This window comes from Schistocerca gregaria, chromosome 3 (assembly GCF_023897955.1).
Source record: "Schistocerca gregaria isolate iqSchGreg1 chromosome 3, iqSchGreg1.2, whole genome shotgun sequence".
NCBI classification, from domain to species: domain Eukaryota; kingdom Metazoa; phylum Arthropoda; class Insecta; order Orthoptera; family Acrididae; genus Schistocerca; species Schistocerca gregaria.
In genome coordinates, this window is record NC_064922.1 from 247303165 (window position 1) to 247324258 (window position 21094).

Below are 21094 nucleotides of genomic sequence, written 5' to 3' on the forward strand. Positions count from 1 at the left end.
TTGTGGCATAGCAACAGCCTGACCACTGTTAGGAATTATTGGAACAAGTGTTCCATTAATGAAAGTATAACAGATGAAAAATGTAGTGACAGTTTCCAACAGCAGTGACTTCCACTCAGCATGTGATGAAGCGCAAAACTGATTTCGAAGAAATGAGGCACTGGGCAGTTGTCGAAATGAGGAACTGATTTCAGAGATCATAGCTGAAAAAGACGTTATTGATTCTGGGTGAAATAAGAATGGTAAACAGTCAAAGCTGAGAATGATGGAGAAGAAGAAAGTGCAGAAGATGTTTCCAGTACACATGATAATATAAAGAAAAGTTCTTGCATTGATGGACAGACTAAGTGAACAAAACCATATGCAGTTATTGCACCTCATGAGCATAAAATAACATTCACAAAAAAATATGTGAATGAATCACCAAAAGAAACTAATTGACTTATTTAAAGTAGTGGTAAAATGAACCTACAGTAACTTGCAGATAGTATTCTAAATAGTTGTGTTTTTTATGCCACAGTGCAGTGCAGTATTTTACTGTGAACTACTACAGTGTTATTGTTTGGTGACGATGTCAGTGAATTTTATCTAATTTCTATATTTGTAAGTTTTTCGAATTTTTTACTTCTAATGTTCTTTAAATTTAAATACTGTAGAGTATAATATAGCAATATGTGCTTTTCCAACCCGTCACGAGTTATTTGCTTTTCTGTAGCTCTCTCTCAATATATTGTGGTCATACAATGTGGAGGGGGTAAAGCAATATCATGAATTGCATTTTATTGTTCTTACACTATAAGGAATAGGAGCAAAGTATTAAAGAAAAAGGTGAAAAAAGGAATCAATGGACAAAGCAAAAGCATGCATGAGAAATATCATAGGTGTGAAATTTCAAGATAAGTGGATTCTCCGTTACACACAAGAGGGGAAGATATTTCAGGAAGTGAGATTATTTAAGAATATCACCATGGATATTGAATCAAGGAAAAGACTGCAACACTTGATGATAAGGAAGTGAATCAAGTTTTATGTGAGTATTCGTTTTATTTGAGTTCCCCATGAGAATATGTTTTTTTCATTCACTTATTTGATGTAAACTTGTGCTTACAGTGAGCTTTGTATCACACTGACACAGATATGTCCCTGACATACCTTTTGTGAAGGAAGCAACCAGTGAACTGCAGGACTAAGAAATGCTCTGTCAACATCAGCCACCCGTGTTGCTCCAGTGAAGAAACTTGTTATTATTCCCACAAACAGGGCAGTGGCACACCCAACCAATGTATACCACATATATGAAAGTTGGTACAGCACAAAAGCTTCAGACCTAAGGAAACAATACACATTTGAATATTAAGTGTCATTATGTAACATTCTCTTACTTTTAATTGTATGTACAGTATCAGTTACTTTGAGCATAGAAAGATTGCAATGGAAAATATACCAAATTTCCAATGTTTAACCAATTTGTGTTTTTTGATACATTTGCCTGAGGTAAATGTTTGAATGTGTTAAATACACCAAGAAAAATCATAATACATGCTTTGTATCCACAGTTCATTACAATTACTTGTTTTCAGCAGACAGGCAGTTCAGAACATTGATTATAGCATTTTCATGACCTTTCACTTCATAGACAAGTTCACCAAGATCCACACAAGTTGCATAGCAGTCAACCTGGTACTATCCAATTCAAATGCTACTGAAAAATTACATGACCATTAAAGGGGAGATGGTGGTGGCATACAGTTATTGATTACTGGACAGCGTGCCAGTACCCTGTGTTAATCCCTAAATCTCTTAACAATGCCTCATGTAATAACACTAATTATTGTGATTGGTGTGTCTGACCTCAAGTTCTGCAGGCCCTTGGTGTTATTTGAGAGGAGTAGGCTATGTGTTTTTTCCTCCATAGCCAGTGTTGCTTATGCACATTTGTGGGCTGGTGTTTGACTTTGAGGACATTGGTTCAAATTTTGGTACTATAAAAAAAATTCTATTTACCTTTCTTGGCTGACAAGTAGAGAGAAATGACCTGCATTCAATTACAAACTTCTCTGCAATGTTTCAGGGAGTGAGTGCATCTGCTCCAGATGGTGCTCACAAACATGGACCTCTTCCTACTTTCCCACCACTGCCTGCAGCACATGCTTGTCCATCAAAAGTTGGACAGCTAATAGGGAATGCTGACTTCTTCTGCTTCTCCTCCTCCTCCTCCTCCTCCTTCTTCTCGTCATGGCATCACAACCATGCAAGGATCTTAGCATCTTTGACAAGTTTCCTCCATTTTGCCCTCTCCAGTACAATTCTTCGCCATTTTGTATCTTCTTCCACATTATCTCTCGTGGCCTTTCTCACTGTCTTTTTCCAGTTGGATTCCATTCAAAAACTTTTTTAGTTGTTCATGCAGTATCCATCCTAAGGACATGTCCAAGCCAACTACTTTTTATTGTTCTTACAATGTCAGCTTCTTTGAGGCGATCCAGCTCAGTCTCAGTCAGCTCAGATCTCCAGAAACCATTGTTATCCTGAATTGCCCCACAGATCTAGTGCAGAACACTGTGTTCAGATATACTGAGCTGCTACTCATCAGCACTCATTAGTACTCATGTTTCATATCTGTATGTTACAATTGCCCTGGTCATTTATGACCTTTTAAATTTGATGTTTCTGTTGGTTGTTTAATAACCTACAAGCCAACAATTTCTTAAATGCATGAAATGTATTTGCAGTTGTAAATGTGAGCAACCATCAGCTGAATAATGGAATGACAACAATGAAAATTTGGGTTGGACTGGAACTTGAACACAGATTTCCCACTTACTGTGAGTGATTGCCTTACAGTCACAGCCAGATCCAAACTTCCATATGTCGTCAACCATGTATCTACAACCTGTACATGTGCATCTATTATGTATATTACTGTAAAGGGGCAACGTTATTTGAAGCTCACCTGCCTGGTTTTGTGGATAAATATGATATTGCATTCATGCCTGAAGGAACTTTGCATCATAATTCAGAATAACAAAGGCACTGCAATATTGTATTTATCTGTAAACACCTGGCAAGTCACTTTCAAGTATAATGTCTCCCCTGTACAGGAATATACAGTATGGATGTACAAGTACAGGTTGCAGACACATGGTTGATGACGTATGGAAGTTTGAGTGTGGCTGTGAGTCACGCTTGGGTAGCCAAATGGTAAGGTGTCTGCTCGTGATAAACAGGAAATCTGGGTTTGAATCCCAGTCTGGTACAACTTTTCATTTTTGTAATTCCACTATACAGCTGATGGTTGTCCATATTCACAACTGTGAATACATTTCATGTATTTCATAATAGCTACAGTCACCGCAATGCCTGTTCCTTTGGACATTCATGCATATCGTACTTCGGAATAACACAGGCACAGTAGTATCATATTTCTTAAATGTGTGGAAGCATCTATTACCATTTAGGATGTGCTGTTTTATTTCAGTTGACATGGAATTTGTCCAATTAATATTAGATCCTAGGTAGTCAATGTTCTGCACATGTTCAAAACTGAAACCAGCTGCTCATAGTTTATCCAAGTTATTACCTTCCTCCCTGGTGAAATTTGTGTATTTAATCTTCTTTTCATTAATAGCAAGCCCTCTATGTAGTGCAACTTCTTTCACTTCCTCTATTGATCTCTCTAGTGAAACTTTTCTTCTACTAGTAATTGCTATATCATCAGCAATGCACATATTTGGGTTAACTTTGTACCTAAGTAACAAGATATTTGAAGCTTTTGAATGGGTGCATCAATAGTTAGATTAAATAGCACTATAGAGAAGGCATCCCCTTGTCTGACTCCTTTACTAATGCTAAACCATTTACTGAGTTCTCCATCTATTTGCAGCCGTGGAACCAGCAAATGTTGCTTGGATAAGTGAAACATACTTAGGTGGTAGCATTTCTGCCCTGTTAAGAATATCAAAGGCCTGCTTTAAGTATACACAGAGGTTATGCAGGAAGATCAATATTATTCTTATATGCATTTTCATGTATTTGCCTTAGTACAAATATCTGATCTATTGTTGATCTATTAGGTCAAAACCCACACAGATATTCTCCCAGAATCTCTTCTGCATACAGAATTAGCCTATTGTGGATAACACTAGAAAGAATCTTCTATGTTACATTCAGCAGGGTAATTCCTTGGTAATTTGAATTATAAGACTTGTCTTCTTGCTAATGGATTCGTTAGATTACCCCTGAGGTCCACTCTTCTGAAACTCATTCCTGATTTCATATTAATTTGATAAGTCTATATTAATTTTAGGTCCATATATTAAAAACAAAGATTCCAAGACTTACCAAGCGGGAAAGCGCCGGCAGACAGGCACATGAACAAAACACACAAACACACACACAGAATTACGAGCTTTCGCAACTGGCAGTTGCTTCGTCAGGAAGGAAGGAAGGAGAGGGAAAAATGAAAGGATGTGGGTTTTAAGGGAGAGGGTAAGGAGTCATTCCAATCCCGGGAGCGGAAAGACTTCCCTTAGGGGAAAAAAAGGACAGGTGTACACTCGCACACACACACACATATCCATCCGCACATACACAGACACAAGCAGACATATTTAAAGGCAAAGATTCTTTGCCTTTAAATATGTCTGCTTGTGTCTGTGTATGTGCGGATGGATATGTGTGTGTGTGTGTGCGAGTGTACACCTGTCCTTTTTTTCCCCTAAGGGAAGTCTTTCCGCTCCCGGGATTGGAATGACTCCTTACCCTCTCCCTTAAAACCCACATCCTTTCATTTTTCCCTCTCCTTCCTTCCTTCCTGACGAAGCAACTGCCAGTTGCGAAAGCTCGTAATTCTGTGTGTGTGTTTGTGTGTTTTGTTCATGTGCCTGTCTGCCGGCGCTTTCCCGCTTGGTAAGTCTTGGAATCTTTGTTTTTAATATATTTTTCCCATGTGGAAGTTTCTTTCTTTTTTATTTACATCGTCATTAATTTTAGGTCCACTCTTCTGAAACTTTCCTGATCCCATAATAATTAGATAAGTTTCCAGATTCACTTATGGAGACCATTACCCCCATTTTTCAACAGTTCTGCTGTTATTCCATCATTCAGAGAATGCTGTTAGCTGTGGACTATGAGGGTGGTTTGAAAAGTTTTTGGAATCACCACGAGAGGTCAGCAATATCACAACAAATTGTTAACATAATATTCATTGGACTGTTGCCTGTAAAAACATGCCACATCAGTGCTCTTGGAAGAGAGCCATGGCAGTGACATGGCTCTGTTGTTGTTGCCACATAGTGATTTGTGAAGATGGAAAGAATTGAGATTTGAGCAGTAATTAAATACACTCCTGGAAATTGAAATAAGAACACCGTGAATTCATTATCCCAGGAAGGGGAAACTTTATTGACACATTCCTGGGGTCAGATACATCACATGATCACACTGACAGAACCACAGGCACATAGACACAGGCAACAGAGCATGCACAATGTCGGCACTAGTACAGTGTATATTCACCTTTCGCAGCAATGCAGGCTGCTATTCTCCCATGGAGACGATCGTAGAGATGCTGGATGTAGTCCTGTGGAACAGCTTGCCATGCCATTTCCACCTGGCGCCTCAGTTGGACCAGCGTTCATGCTGGATGTGCAGACCGCGTGAGATGACGCTTCATCCAGTCCCAAACATGCTCAATGGGGGACAGATCCGGAGATCTTGCTGACCAGGGTAGTTGACTTACACCTTCTAGAGCACGTTGGGTGGCACGGGATACACGCGGACGTGCATTGTCCTGTTGGAACAGCAAGTTCCCTTGCCGGTCTAGCAATAGTAGAACGATGGGTTCGATGACGGTTTGGATGTACCGTGCACTATTCAGTGTCCCCTCGATGATCACCAGAGGTGTACAGCCAGTGTAGGAGATCGCTCCCCACACCATGATGCCGGGTGTTGGCCCTGTGTGCTTCGGTCGTATGCAGTCCTGATTGTGGCACTCACCTGCACGGCGCCAAACACGCATACGACCATCATTGGCACCAAGGCAGAAGCGACTCATCGCTGAAGACGACACGTCTTCATGGAGACAGTTGCGAATGGTCCTCGCCGATACCCCAGAAGCAACAGTATCCCTAATTTGCTGGGAAGTGGCGGTGCGGTCCCCTACGGCACAGCATAGGATCCTACGGTCTTGGCGTGCATCCGTGCGTCGCTGCGGTCTGGTCCCAGGTCGACGGGCACGTGCACCTTCCGCCGACCACTGGCGACAACATCGATGTACTGTGGAGACCTCACACCCCACGTGTTGAGCAATTCGGCGGTACGTCCACCCGGCCTCCCGCATGCCCACTATACGCCCTCGCTCAAAGTCCATCAACTGCACATACGGTTCACGTCCACGCTGTCGCGGCATACTACCAGTGTTAAAGACTGCGATGGAGCTCCGTATGTCACGGCAAACTGGCTGACACTGACGGCGGCGGTGCACAAATGCTGCGCAGCTAGCGCCATTCGACGGCCAACACCGCGGTTCCTGGTGTGTCCGCTGTGCCGTGTGTGTGATCATTGCTTGTACAGCCCTCTCGCAGTGTCCGGAGCAAGTATGGTGGGTCTGACACACCGGTGTCAATGTGTTCTTTTTTCCATTTCCAGGAGTGTACTTTGTAAAGAAAAGTTTGAAAGCAAAGGATATTCAAGTCGATTTCCAGAATACACTGGGAGACTCTGCTACTATATATTCAACTGCTGCCAAGTGGAAAAAATAATTTAAATTTGGCCAGGAGAGCTTAGATGAAGATCCGTACAGTGATCGACCAAGATGTTGCACTACTCTGTAAATAATAGCAAAAGTGCACACAATGGTCATAGAGCATCGCCAATTGAAAGTGTATGAAATCGCTCATGCTTGCCAGATGTCATCTGAAAACCCTTCAGATCATGTTTTGACTGAAGAATTAGAGATGAAAAAATTATCTGCAAGATGGGTGCCACTACTCGATGCTGGATGAAAAACATGTGCCGTCACCAGGGCAAAATCACATGAACTAAAGTATGCCACACCTGCCTTGTTCACCTCATATGGCTCCGTCAGTCTTCCATCTCTTCCCAAAACTGAAAATTTTCTTGGTGGACGAAGATTCACTTCAAACGAAGAACTGATAACCAGAGTCAACAACTATTTTGCAGGTCTGGAGGAAAATCATTTTCGAGGTGGGTTCAAGGCACTGGAACATCATTGGACCAAGTACATTAATCTACAATGATACTACATTAAAAAATAAAAAAGTTTCAGTGATGTAAGTACTTTTAATCTGTTCCTTTCTGAGAACTTTTCAAACCACCATCGCATTTCGCTTCCATCTCATACTGGCATACATGTAAATTCTGCTGGACAGGCACAAAAAATGATGTGCCATGGACACCAGACATTTATGAACCAGCAGTCTGACAGTTTATTTCAGTGAAATACTCTGAAAACAACCTCCCAACTTAGCAGTCGCTATTTATGGGGTACTATGACCAGCAACTGACTGTCTGCAAACATTACTATCAATGATACTTACAATAATGTAGACTGCCAAGAGAGAACAAAGTTGCATAAATTTCATTGTATTAGGTATAGGATATCAAGTGCCATGTATCAAACTGTACCAAAGTTAATTCCCATTTTGTAACATACCCTTAATAAATATTCTTTCTTATTGTATTGTCACATCTTTGTTAGAGTGCCACACTATCATACAAGTGTTTACTCGCAAGCTGGAAATTGGCCACCAATAATGAACCATAGCAGGGAAACAGTTTTCTGTTACTGTGGATATTTGGAATGAATCAATAGTAGCATTCATTTTCTGCACCATAACACTTAATTTCATCCCTAGCAACTCAAAAGCAGCACTAATTTATGCAATCACAAATTACAACCATCTGCATAGTAGAGATATACTTTTGATCAAGTACAAGATGTAATTTTGAACTTAAGTTTCATAACAAGAGGAAAAAGACTACCTTGGAAGAGAAGCAGGTGCTACTGTTGGCATCTCAGGGCACCCTGCAATTGAAGTTGGCTTGGTTTCAAAATACAAGGTGCCGCCAGCAATTGCTGTTTGTGAACCTACTGAAATCCACCCAACAAGTAACATACTTGTGATTCCACCAACCAGGGCACCCTGCAAACATTTAAGCTGTTATTAAATACTAATTTCACAATTTTTTATTTTAATAATTGAAAAAAGAAAGTAATTTATTGTGGTATTGATGAGACTCCAAGTATAAACTATTAAAAAACCCTTAAAAGGACATTTTTATTTAAAAAAACTGTGGAAAATAATAATGTTATTACACAAAGGAAATTCTGTGCAGAAGTAATATTTCAGTACAGCTTGTTTTTGTATTGAAATTCACTTTCATTTTGCTTCCTCAAAGGTGTAAAGAACTCAGGAAAATAAAAATGTGCTTCAGTTTCATCACTGTAATGTTTCACAGAGCACAACTAGTTCAGTCAGTCAGAGTGATATCAAATTCTTAAAAACTTTCCTTCTGTTAATATTTGTCTTCAGTCAGCAATTCTTTCCATTTATGATGCACTAGTAAAAGAGCATTTTGTCATGACCCACATCAGTCACCCCCATTTTTCTTCAGTGTGACAATGATGAATCAGTCCTCTGGTAAGTGATGTTAACAAACCTTTCCATTTGCCCATGGAAAAAGTAGCCCCAGACTGAAGACCCCAAGCAGTGGTCCTGCTGTAATTGACGATAAACTTCGGCCAGCCTGAAAATAAAATCTTCAGTTATTGGCATTTCAATTATTTTCCTAAGAATGTCTTGAACTGTACTACAGTAGCAGAAAAATAACACAAGTAATCACAAAAATATGTGCTGCCATGTTTTTGTAACAATGAATAACTGCATCATTAGAAACAAAGAAATACTCATTGTGGGGTTTAGTTGAGCTTCCATACGTAATTGTAATAATTATTTTTAAATCCTTAAATTAGATTAACGATGAACTCTTCATTCCATGGTTCTATAATGACGAGATCCTTATGGATCTGGAACATGTCTGCAGTAAAAGGAAAATAACTCAAATAAGAAGCCCTTAAAAAAGGAATCATTTTCGCTTCACGTTAATTGATGAGACCCTTGTGTTAAAATCCAAAGATGGTAGAATAAATAAATAAAATCAAGCTATTAAAATAGAAAAAGTTTTACTAAATACTTGTTGATCAGACTACTGTGACATAATTAAAGATGATAAAATAAATTTAACAAGGAAGGAATGATAAGCAAGATGATGTAATTACTACACCAACCAGAACTCATTTAGAAATATTACCAAAGGTGGATATATACTATTGAAGGATTAGATATTTATTTCTGAGGTTTCTTTTCTAGTGTCTGTGTGTGTTAATGTACATAAAGAGTTTGGAGATGGCTTTGGTTGCTAAGCACTAATATGGTGTGTGATAAACCATCACAACTACACAGGCCACACAACAACTTAGCAAGTTTTACGTGAGAGCATATTTGCTACTCTTTATCTTTAGACCATGACCATGACTACCAATCTAATACCTATAATATAAGTTCCAATGCAAGGCCTCAACCAGAGGTGCACATTCAAAGTACGCTAGATAAATGCTGATTACTTATGAATATTATGTGAGAAAATGTCTCCGTTGTTTCCTTTTGCCTTTCTTTTTATCCTTTTAATTTGGATTCCTCCTGTAATGCTTCTGAGGATTGTATATTGTAGCACTGGTGCCCAGTGGCAGCAGGTATATAGTTTTGCGAAAGCCTCAGAGGTCTATCAGGTATTTCACAGAAGCAGAAGTTTAGTCCATGACTGCTCTCTGCTAAAATTTGTGTACTACTTTTGCTCAAAAGCTGCACATTCATATAATGGCTATGGATGCTATGAATGCAGACAGCTGTGAGTTGACAACTATCTAACACAGGCATGGGCAACCTTTGGTGATCCACAGACCTGATTCATATACTTACTTAAGCTTGCGGGCCACCTGTTCACACCACATGACACAACAGCAGCGCCCCAAGTGCATAAAGTCAAAACCATAGGATCTTTAACATTAATGTTTATGGGATAATGCACCAATATGATGGCACTCCTTTCCCAACATGGCACACCAGCAAATTATCTCTCAAACCATACGTTTTTCAGAATACACTCATTTTATACTCATTCCAGCTTCAGATGTTTATATTTATTTACACACAGTGAACATTATTTCTTTACTTACAGTGTTTTACATTAGCTGTCTGAGAAACTTCCATTGCAAAAATCAGCAGTGCTGTTTGTAAAGAAACAATGTTCTTGACACATAAATAAATGAGAATAACTGAAGATAAGATGCCAGGCATCTTGAAATCTCATCATGGAAAAGAAACACATATAAAAGCAACTGGCGGCAGATAATTCATTAAAAGCTACCTTTAGTTTCAACAATTGCAATGTTCTAATATATCCACAATAGGCAAGAATTATTAATAAGGGAAAGTACGGGAGAAAAAAATATAAGAATAAGAAAGGGAGTCCCAGTCGACAAGCAATTATGAGTAACTTTACAATTTTTGGCTACAGGCAGGTCATTTGAGTGTTTCAAATTTTGTATTAAGATCCATAATAACTATTACAAGCATTTCTTAAAAATTTGTCCAATAACACTTTCGATGACTGGTTGCATTGACATGGGTTGTTGTTGGCACTGGCCCAGGGGTAACAATATTTCTCCATGCCCCACTTCAAGATAGTGGAGCTGTTTCCCTCACTCTCCATAGGCACATCAGCTCATCAGTCATAATTTCATGCTGAGACTGGAAATGTGTTTCTGTGTGTTGTTCAAATCCAGTGGTGGCAAAATGACATGTGCAAACTTTCACTGGTCTGCATCATGAGCTGCCCACCCCAGGCAAGCCGAGCATCAGTGGAAATATATAAAAATGTGTCCTAGGCCAAGTGCAATGGGAGTGCCTTGCTCTTATCTCCCACAAATATCTTTCACAGGCTGGACTGAAACCAATCATGAGTCACATGCAGCCCAAGGGCTGCTGGTTGCCCACCAGTGATCTAACCCATCATTGGAAGTCCACACATTACATTCAGTCATTATTTAAATTTTTAATGAAGAGAGTAAGAGAACAATTAAAGTTTTCATTTATGTAAGTGTACTATTAAAAGTTTTTCAATCCAAGGATTTAGATAATTTGTACTGTACACAATAAGCTCAGGAAGCGAAGGGGAAAATAGAAATTAAAGGGTAAGAGTGTGATTTAAGTAGCACTCTGACTCAGGCACTTCACTTTTCGAAGACAGTGCTGCTGAACAAAATATTTAAAATGAATGTGATCCTGCATTTTTAAAGGGAGTCCTCTTCAACAAGATATTCAACAAAACATGAAGGATCTGGCTACATAGAACATTTGTATTTCATATTCCTTTTAGATTTCTCCAAATTAAAGTAACGTTGATAAGTCAACAGAAATTCATAAAATAACTGTTATTTATTCATTTTAAAATTTAGTTGCTCCACTTTCCTATCAGTTATTGTGTTCTTCAACAAATAAGAACTTTGATATATCTCTGTTTGAAGTTTACAAGTTGTCACCACTAACTGTAACAGTACCATTGATAACAGACTCTGTCAAAAGATCAGTCTCCTGTGCCACAAGTGAGTGCAAAGTCAAGAATCTTTCTCACACTTGGCACTTCTGTCCATAGAAAATGCTGTTCCTGAATTAAACAGATCACAAAATTCTGTGAAGATGTTAATACTACATACACACAACAATAAAGATAATGAATTTTACATAATGGTTGGATGCCGATGTAAAATAGAAAAGTGAAATGATCATTAATAAGTCTGGTAAGTCATAAGTTATGAAACAGTATGATTTATTTAATATTAAGTGTACCTGTTAGTCTTAATGTGATTCTTTCTACATTAATTGTCTCTTTACTCTTACTTACAGTTTTTTATGTAACAGATAAAGTAAAAAATTATATATGATGCTTTAAGTGGTGTAAGTTCAATTTCAACTGCAGCTGGGACCAAAGGCTGCAGTGCAAAGCCTTGCTTATATCAGGAGGCTTTCTTGGTGTACACCAAGCAACCCCTGAGAAGATCGAGCCAGATGACTGTAATTGCGTAGCAACTGAAATCATGAATATGTCTCTGTGAGGAGGCATGCTATTATTTGGATTTTCTATTGCTATGAGCTTTCATTAATTCTCAATATTTACTATTCAGTAATCAATATTGGTTGTTTGAGAAGACTGGCTTACTAGATAACAACTTCATAGACCATCCATATGATATTTTAGTAAATGCTGCTTATGTCAGACTTATCAATGAAAAAAATCTGCATTAATATGGTTATTTGTTCCAACAAGATGGCTGGTATCAGATCCATGGGAGAGATGAGTACAGTAAAGATCGATTGATGGCTTAAGTTTATGATCAGTCAAAGTTCACAACATGCATTTTAAATTCAGGCTCTGACAATCCAACAAGCATTAACTGCATATGGCAAAGGCTACCCAATCTAGCTGGAAAAGTGGAAGAACAACTGATGTTTCAGTGTAGATAATGCAGTCTGAGAGTTGAATTAAAGAAACATATTCCCCCATATCTGATCATGGCCATTGTTGAAGCTAGTCTTTTCTATCACTTTACAGTAGTGTCCCAAACTTAATTTCATACAGAGAGAATTACAACTTCTGAGTGTAACACCCTACACCAGTCAACAGTATCCTGTGACAATAAAGTAATGAGACTGATTTTCTTTGCAAGATGTGGCAAACCTGCAGGTTTGCATAGGGACAATATCTTTGACCTTGGTCTATAAGCTGCTTCTAGTCCAAGCAGCACATTGCTGCAACTGCTCAGTCGTGAGTTGTGCTGTAATAAGTTAACATGTGTTTGCGTCTCTCATCAAGGAAATGGAACCGCGTAATACTGTGCAATGGTATACCATTTCTTTTTGCGTTAAATTGGGTAAAAACACCATGACAACTTATGATAAGCTTCAGAAGGCTTTTGGAGACGAGGTTATGTCAAGAGCTCAAGGTTTTTATTGGTGTAAAATGTTTAGTGAAGGCAGAACGAATGTTGAAGATGAAGACCGCAGTGGACGACTATCCTCACAGACAGATGTCAACCTGGCCAGGTTGCATGAACTCGTATGATCTGATTGAAGATTACCCATCAAAATGATTGCAGAAGAAGTGAACATCAATTGAGAAATGGTTCATCTAATAATAAATGAAGATCTTGGTATGAGGAAGATTTGTGCAAAAATGGTCCCCAAAAATCTCACACCACAACAGTGAGGAACACGGAAAAATGTGGCAGCTGATCTGTTAGAGCAAACGGAAATCAATCCAGAATTCTTGAGACGTGTTATCACTGGTGATGAAAGTTGGTTTTTTCAGTACGTTCCAGAGACAAAACGCCAAAGTTCGCAATGGTGCTCACAGGGATCACCCAGACCAAAAAAAGCTCATATGTCAGTCAAAAGTGAAATGCATTCCATGGGAGTTGTTCATAAAGAGTGGGTGCCTTCTGGGCAAACAGTTAACCAATATTACTACAAAGAAATTTTAGAAAGACTTCATAAAAGAGTTCTTCATGTCCATGCCAACATTGCTGATAATTGGATCTGCATCATGATAATGCACCATCCCATACTGCTCTGTCAGTACAACAATTTTTAAACTCAAAACAAATTTCTGTGCTACCACAGCCACCTTATTCATCAGATATCACTCCGTGCGACTTTTTTCTATTTCCAAGAGTCAAAACGGTGGTCAAGGGACACCATTTTCAAACAACACAAGATATCCAAAAAGGTGTGACGAGGGTCTTGGAGGATATTACAGAGGCTGAGTTCCAGAAATGTTACCATCAATGGCAGAAGTGCTGTAAAAATCAGGAGGGAACTACTTTGATGGAGACAACACTAAACTTGACTAAAACAGCAAGCAACTTTTTTTTCACATCAGTCTCATTACTTTATTGTCACACCCTGTATGCAACTGTGCCTAGTGTCCCAGATCAATATTAAACTATCACACCAGACAATATGACATCTCACACAAATAAATTGCCAACTCTCCAACTGGATGCACACATAACTGCTAACTTTGTCACCAAACCATGGGATGCAAAACCATCACAACAAGCTGATATTCCAATGCTGCACTCTACACAACTCCACTTTTTCCTTCCTAAGTACTCTCCAGGTCCTCTGAAACCTCCAACTTTATCTAAATAATAACACAACTCAATCATAAAACTTACAGTTGAAAGTGAGAGACCTACACAAGTTCAGTACAATTACAAACATATACTCACTAGAAATCAATCTCAATAAACTTTGAACAAGTATAGAAAAACTAGTGTGCACCAAAGTGGCCCAAAATGTACACTAAAACTCCAACAGGAAGTGTACCTCAAAGACAGAGAATGCAGTTTACAAACTCAAAGGTCTGCCATAGCAAATAGAAAAATAGACACACAACCTAAACTTGGACCACTCAATGAGGTTTGGGCACTTATCTCAGTTGTTTTGCACACAACCCCCCCCCCCCTTTATAAAAAACACACACACACACACACACACACACACATGGGCGTGCACACAAAAAGTACATGTTTCACTCTGTGCCTTTTGATCCTAAGTTTATTTGGGGAGAGGATAAATATCTCTAACAGTTTCATGATACAAACTTACAGAATTATTACTTTAAACATGAATCATATCTCTTCTCCTATTGAAATGTTTGATTGTAAACAATACCTTTTAGCACTAGATTGCGACATGATACTGCTTCAAGAAGTTGCTAATTTAGCTGTTATAATTGGATATAGTTCTGAAGAGAATTGAAGAGAAGGTGGAGGATATGCTGAGTGAAGATCAGTTTTGTTTCAGAAGGGGATTGGGAACAAGAGAGGTAATTCTGGCACTAAGCTCGTAATCAAAAAGCAATTACAGAAAAACAAATCGACTTATATTGCCTTTGTAGACATGGAAAAGGCATTTGATAAAGTTATCTGGCAAGAGATGTTCAGGGTGCTGAGAAAAAGTGGAATAAAGTACAAAGACATTCATGTGATACTCAGTTTCTATAAAATGAGGTGGCAGAGATTAGGAACTGTCACCAGGAACAAGAAGCAAATATTAGAAAAGGAGTAAGGCAAGGATGTGCTCTCTCTCCTCTTATATTCACTGCTTACATACAGGAAGCTATAGACCAAGTTTGAGAAACTACTGAGGTGGGGATCAAAATTAATTGGCAGAAGATAGACATGCTACATTATGCACACGATATTGCTATAGTAAACAAGAAAAAGACTTAAGTGATGGTATGCAGTACAGGAGCAGAATACGAACCTTTGAGAATGAGAATTGGAAGAGAGGAGCTGGAAGTGATAGAGGAATTTACTTAACTGGGAAGCAAAATCACAAGAGATGGTAGAAGCTGGAAAGAAATTGCAACCAGAATACAAAAGGCCAAAATTGCATTTAATCGGAGAAGGAACTTACTCACGAGTGTGGCCCTATACAGATGTGAAATTTGGACAACTGGAAGAGAAGAGACAAGATGGCTAGAGGCCCTGGAGATGTGGTGCTATAGAAGGATGATGAAGATCAGCTAGAGAGACACAGTAACAAATGAAGAGGTGCTTAGAAGAGAACAGGAAACCAGATCTCTGTGGAGGCACATCCAAACAAGAAGAGACAAACTTGTAGGGCACATCCTACGACACAACAACATCACTGGAACAATAGCAGAAGGAACTATTGGGGTAAGGAATTGGTGGAGGCGACCAAGGATATCATACACGCAACAGATCATGAATAATGTTGAATGTAGCACATATGTGGAAATGAAGAGGAAGGCAGAGAGAAGAGAGGAATGGAACTCTGCTGCAAACCAACCTCAGAGTTGAACACTAAAAGAAGAAAGAAAAAGAATTGGTTATGAACCAGTAATAAATATTGTAAATCAGGCAGGTATCACTGCAGTGTTCAAGTAGTACACTGTATGCACATCAGTAGCACTTCTTACCATGGGCCCAGGCACTGTACTTAAAAATAGCAGCCTACGCTCCCTCTGGATCCATACCACAAAATATGATTTTTATAGGAAAGAAATTAGATGAACTCATTCATGTCAGATTTAAATGGGGCACTGGTATGCTAGGAGTAGGGTTCAAATGGGTACTTGGCCAACACACTTTGCAGTGTTTTTGTCTTCATTTCAGCTACCAGTATATACATCAGAAAATGAGCCCAGTCCTTTACCTGTACAACAAAAGAGAAGAGGCCTACAATCACAATTTTCTTAGGGAATATTCTGGGAGCTGCATTAATTGCAATAATTTTTCTGTAGTGTTCACACAAAACGCTAAGAACATATTCTTTTTCTGATGGCACACTGTATAGATATTGAATATGCTTATGTCCATAACATAGAAAACCATTTTGTCAAACTTTCCTCATTGTTTTCATCATCTGAAACATCACTAGACCAACCCTTAAATGAAACCAAAAACTTAGGAGAAAAACTCACCCCACTAGGACATATGTATCCCAATTATACTTTAACAATACAAAAATCAGTATATATAATTATAGTTCTATGAGTGTTGGGCATGACAGGACGTCATGGAAAACAATACTAAATGCTTCCACTTTTTTTTAATTTTTTTTAATTTATTTATTTTTTAAATTTTTTTTTACACTACTGCAGAGAGTTCACTGATGTGAAACTTCCTGGCAGATTAAAACTGTGTGCAGACTGGAACTTGAACCCAGGACCTTTACCTTTTGCAGGCAACTGCTGTACCAACTGAGTTATCCATCCAAGATTCACAACCTGTCCTCGCAGTTTTCTTCTGCCAGTACCTCATCTTCTACATTCCACTCTCCTTTTAATCTGGTAGGAAGATTCATGTCAGTGCACTCTCCACTGCAAAGTGACAAAATTCTTTCTGGAAACATCTCCCAGTCATGTCTCCACAACATTCTTTCTTCCAGAAGTGCTAGTTCTGCAAGTTTACAGGAGAACTTCTGCAAAGTTTGGAAGATAGACGATCAGCTACTGGTGGAAGTAAAGCTGAGAGAATGGCTTGTGAGCCATGCTTGTGTAGCTCAGTTGATAGAGCCATTGCCCATAAAAGGCAAAGGTTCGAGGTTTGAGCCCCAGTCTAGCACACAGTTTTAATCTGCCAGGAAGTTTAATACAAAATACTTTCTCTGAAAGCTACTTACAGCATCCCACGTCCAGCCATCCTGATTTAGGTTTTCCGTGATTTCCCTAAATCGCTCCAGGCAAATGCTGGGATGGTTCCTTTGAAAGGGCACAACTACTTCCTTCCCCATCCTTCCCTAATCCGATGAGACCGATGATCTCACAGTTTGGTCTCTTCCCCCAAACAACCTACACCAACCCTACTTACAACAGATACTTTGGAAGCCCACTTATGGAAATACAGGGTGAGCCAGACGTTATGCAACCCTAAATTAAAATGTTTATTGAGGTACTTACAGTGTATACACTGACAATATCTATTTTCTCATAATTGATGCTGGAAATGTCTTCCATGTGTTGCAGCATGTGCTTCAACATACTTCTTCATGTTAGCTGCTACTTTTTGGACTGTTGCTACTGTTGCATGGGATATTTTGTCTTTGATATTCTGCTTCAGTTGATCAATTGAGTGAGTGTTGTTTCCATAGTTGTTGTCCTTGAGATGTCCCCAAGGGAAATAGTTGGAGGAGATAAACCTGAGGATCTAGGTGGCCACAGGCCATGTGAAATGATGTGTACCCACAAAACTCATGGAGCTTTATCATGGTGTTAAGTACTGTGTGCACTCTTGCGCCACATTGCTTCGGCTAGCAGTGTCATTCATCAACCTCTACCAGTACCATGAACTGCATGATGATTCCTGGTAATGCTCAGCTGTTATTGTTTTTGAGAAAAAATTGACTCTATAATTCTTTTGTGTGAAATTTCACACCAAACTCCAAACTTCTGTGAATGGAATGGGATCTCATGGAAAATGTTATGGTTTACTGAACTCCAATATATGTTGTTCTGGCTGGTTTCATAGCCACTTAAATGAAACCATACTTTAGCAGAGTAGAAAACATATGGTAATCCATCAGCCAAATACTGTTGCAAATAAAATGCAAAAACCATTGACAGTAATGTAGTCTTTTCCTTCTGTCAGATCCTTGAAGCTCTTATCCAACATGAATGTGATATGGATGGAGTTTCAACCTCTTTGTGACTCTGTGAACACTCCAGTAAGACATTCCAGTTTGCTGACACAGTTTCTGCATTGACTTTCTTGGTGAACATTACAAGGATACATGATTATTTCCCAATGAGGCATCACTTAACACTGAAGGTCGGCTGGAATATTCACATTCATTCACACGGCCTGTCTTCCTGAAATGAGAACTATGCATGAAGCCATTGATTTGTTGGGCACCATTGTCCAGAAACAACTACTCTAAAGTCTTCCTGCACTTTTAAGAAATACTGTGATTTGTAGTTGTTTTCAAGAATGAAAACACTTTTAGCATGAGAAAAATGCATGTTTGGTCATACACAGCTGACTCAACACTGACATGAACAGGGCAGGAAACTGTCTGAATATCACATGCTATGCATCTCCCATAAGCTCATCTGTTGGCAACACAAACATTCCCACCAATATGAAACTCAATTTCCCACCACACTATTTACTTTAAATTTATGATTGAATAACTGTTGGCTCATCCTGTACATTGGATCTATTGGAAACAAATATACCTGACATGTTTCAGGATGTTCACATTGAAACGTGAATTATAGCAACTATTATTACCAAAACCGAGCGAGGTGTCGCAGTGGTAGTACACTGAACTCGCATTCGGGAGGACGACGGTTCAATCCCGCGTCCAGCCATCCTGATTTAGGTTTTCCGTGATTTCCCTAAATCACTCCAGGCAAATTCTGGGATGGTTCCTTTGAAAGGGCACAGCCGATGACCTCGCTGTTTGGTCTCTTCCCCCAAATAACCCAACCCAATATTACCAAAGTACAAAGAGAAACTCAACAAATAGGAAGATTTATATGTTCAACAACCTAGATAAAAAGATAGAATTGTATCTCAAGAATGAACTTGAAACATGAAAAGGAACAATGGCTCAACTTTAGAAGAATAATTGATCAAATATTGGATCAATATGTACTGAATCATCATCAGTTTATCTTGCGTTAATGGATCTTTGTGTCTCAGTTTCCAGGAATACATTGCTTTCTTCTTATTGCTGCAGTATCTGCTGCTGTCCAATTCATTATCTAGGATTTGAAATCTCTTTCTCTCTCACCTTCTCTTCCCTTCCTTATACCCGTCTAATACTGTTTTCATGAGTCCCACCTTATTTCTTAATATAAGTAATATGCCGTGCACAATAGGTATAAGACTAAATATAGGAATAGAGAGAGAGAGAGAGAGAGATCTTAAATAAAACACATTTGGCTGTCAAAAGAGCAATGCAAGAAGTCTTCTGTAACCACTGTAGTAGAATCTTATCAAAAGACCCTTCACAAAAAACACAGCAATTTTGGTCAAATGTTAAGGCTATCAGTAGCACCAAAGTTAGTGTCCAGAAACTCATGGATGACACAGGAACTGAAGCTGCAGGTAGCACAGCAAATGCAGAAATGTTGAGCATCATTTTCAAGTGTCTCTTTGCAAAGTACGGTCCTAAATTTAATTCTTATGGCACTGCACAGATGAGTGATGTAAATATTAGTGTCAGTGGCATTGAGTCCTTTTCATTAAAGCATTTGAAGCCAGCAGATGTACTGACTAGATATTTGAGCTTATTCTTGCCCTTACCCTTTTCTTGTGACATGTCAGCACAGCTAGCATATTATTCGATTCCCTTACTTTTACTTTCAGTTTTCAATCATTAATGAGGTACAAATAACTTGTGAATGTTGGTAATTTTTCACTCTATTCACTATTATATTATACATCACAATGCACAAAATTCTGAGTAAACCACATTCAATTGTAATTGCTCAATTACAACTCACTATTGTCTAGGAAAAAAATTGAGAGATAACTTCTCACAACTGCCGACAACAATCTTACACTCTACCAATTAGCTGACTTTCCTCGCAGTGTCTTGTTCAAATGTGGTACCTATTTGCAGTAGTGATTATGAAATTAATTAAATGAAAGCTGTTACACAACAGTTATTCAGTGAGCACTACCTACTGTTGCAGAGGTTGGCAATAATTCCAATGCCAACAACATTCTTCTTTTAACAAGTACCAAACAGCAGCCATACAGCATTATTCGGCAAATGAAAAGAAACATAACGCAATACACTACTTTAAATTAGCCTGTCAGTTGTTAACCATTATGTGAATTTTAGAGGTGTAAGCTTCTGTCAAGTGTATTTTGCCCTGTAACTGTTTTACTACACCAGTAGCCATTTCAGGTTTATGGAAATCAGTGCACCAGTGATGTGGGAATTGGGAGGGTGACTTTTTTGGTCCCTAGGAAGGCAACATTTCTGAGATGAAATTCTCACCATTGATATCATTCTTAATGGGACCATGTCACTCAGTAAATTGGCAGCTTCATTTCATTTTATTAAAGTTTATTATTAATGCCCAGACATTTTTGACATGCAACCTTCCTTCCTTTCTGAATTAAGCATTGTTCACAAGTACTAAAGGAAAATACAAGTCACTCACAATATTGTATCAATAGAAATTCAAAGTATGAAAGACAAATTATAGCAGTTCATAGCCTCCATTCTGGCTTTCACGAGAAGAATGAAAACTGCATGATCAGTGTCCAAAGATGATATTTCACACTATTCCTGTAGTGGTGTTACTGTCAACACATCCACATTTACCACTTTTCAACTATTTTTGTTGAATATAACAGTTTACTGGATGGGCATCCACAGCCAAACTTTTATGTGTTGAATAGAAACCTTTGCAGCTGTTGTAAATCCTTTATTTCATGCACAACCAGTTTTATAATTTTAAATTA

At 38.7% G+C, this 21094-nt stretch overlaps 1 protein-coding gene across 1 annotated transcript in view; it reads right to left on the reverse strand.

The window, feature by feature from the left end:
• Positions 1-21094, reverse strand: part of LOC126356272 (sodium-coupled monocarboxylate transporter 2-like) — a 189498-nt gene that overhangs the window by 15511 nt on the left and 152893 nt on the right. The window contains exons 12-14 of the mRNA XM_050007123.1: positions 8683-8769; positions 8005-8165; positions 1153-1327 (exon numbers count right to left, since the gene is read on the reverse strand). Of these exons, the coding sequence (XP_049863080.1) occupies positions 1153-1327; positions 8005-8165; positions 8683-8769 (423 nt within the window). The remainder of the gene's footprint in view (positions 1-1152; positions 1328-8004; positions 8166-8682; positions 8770-21094) is intronic.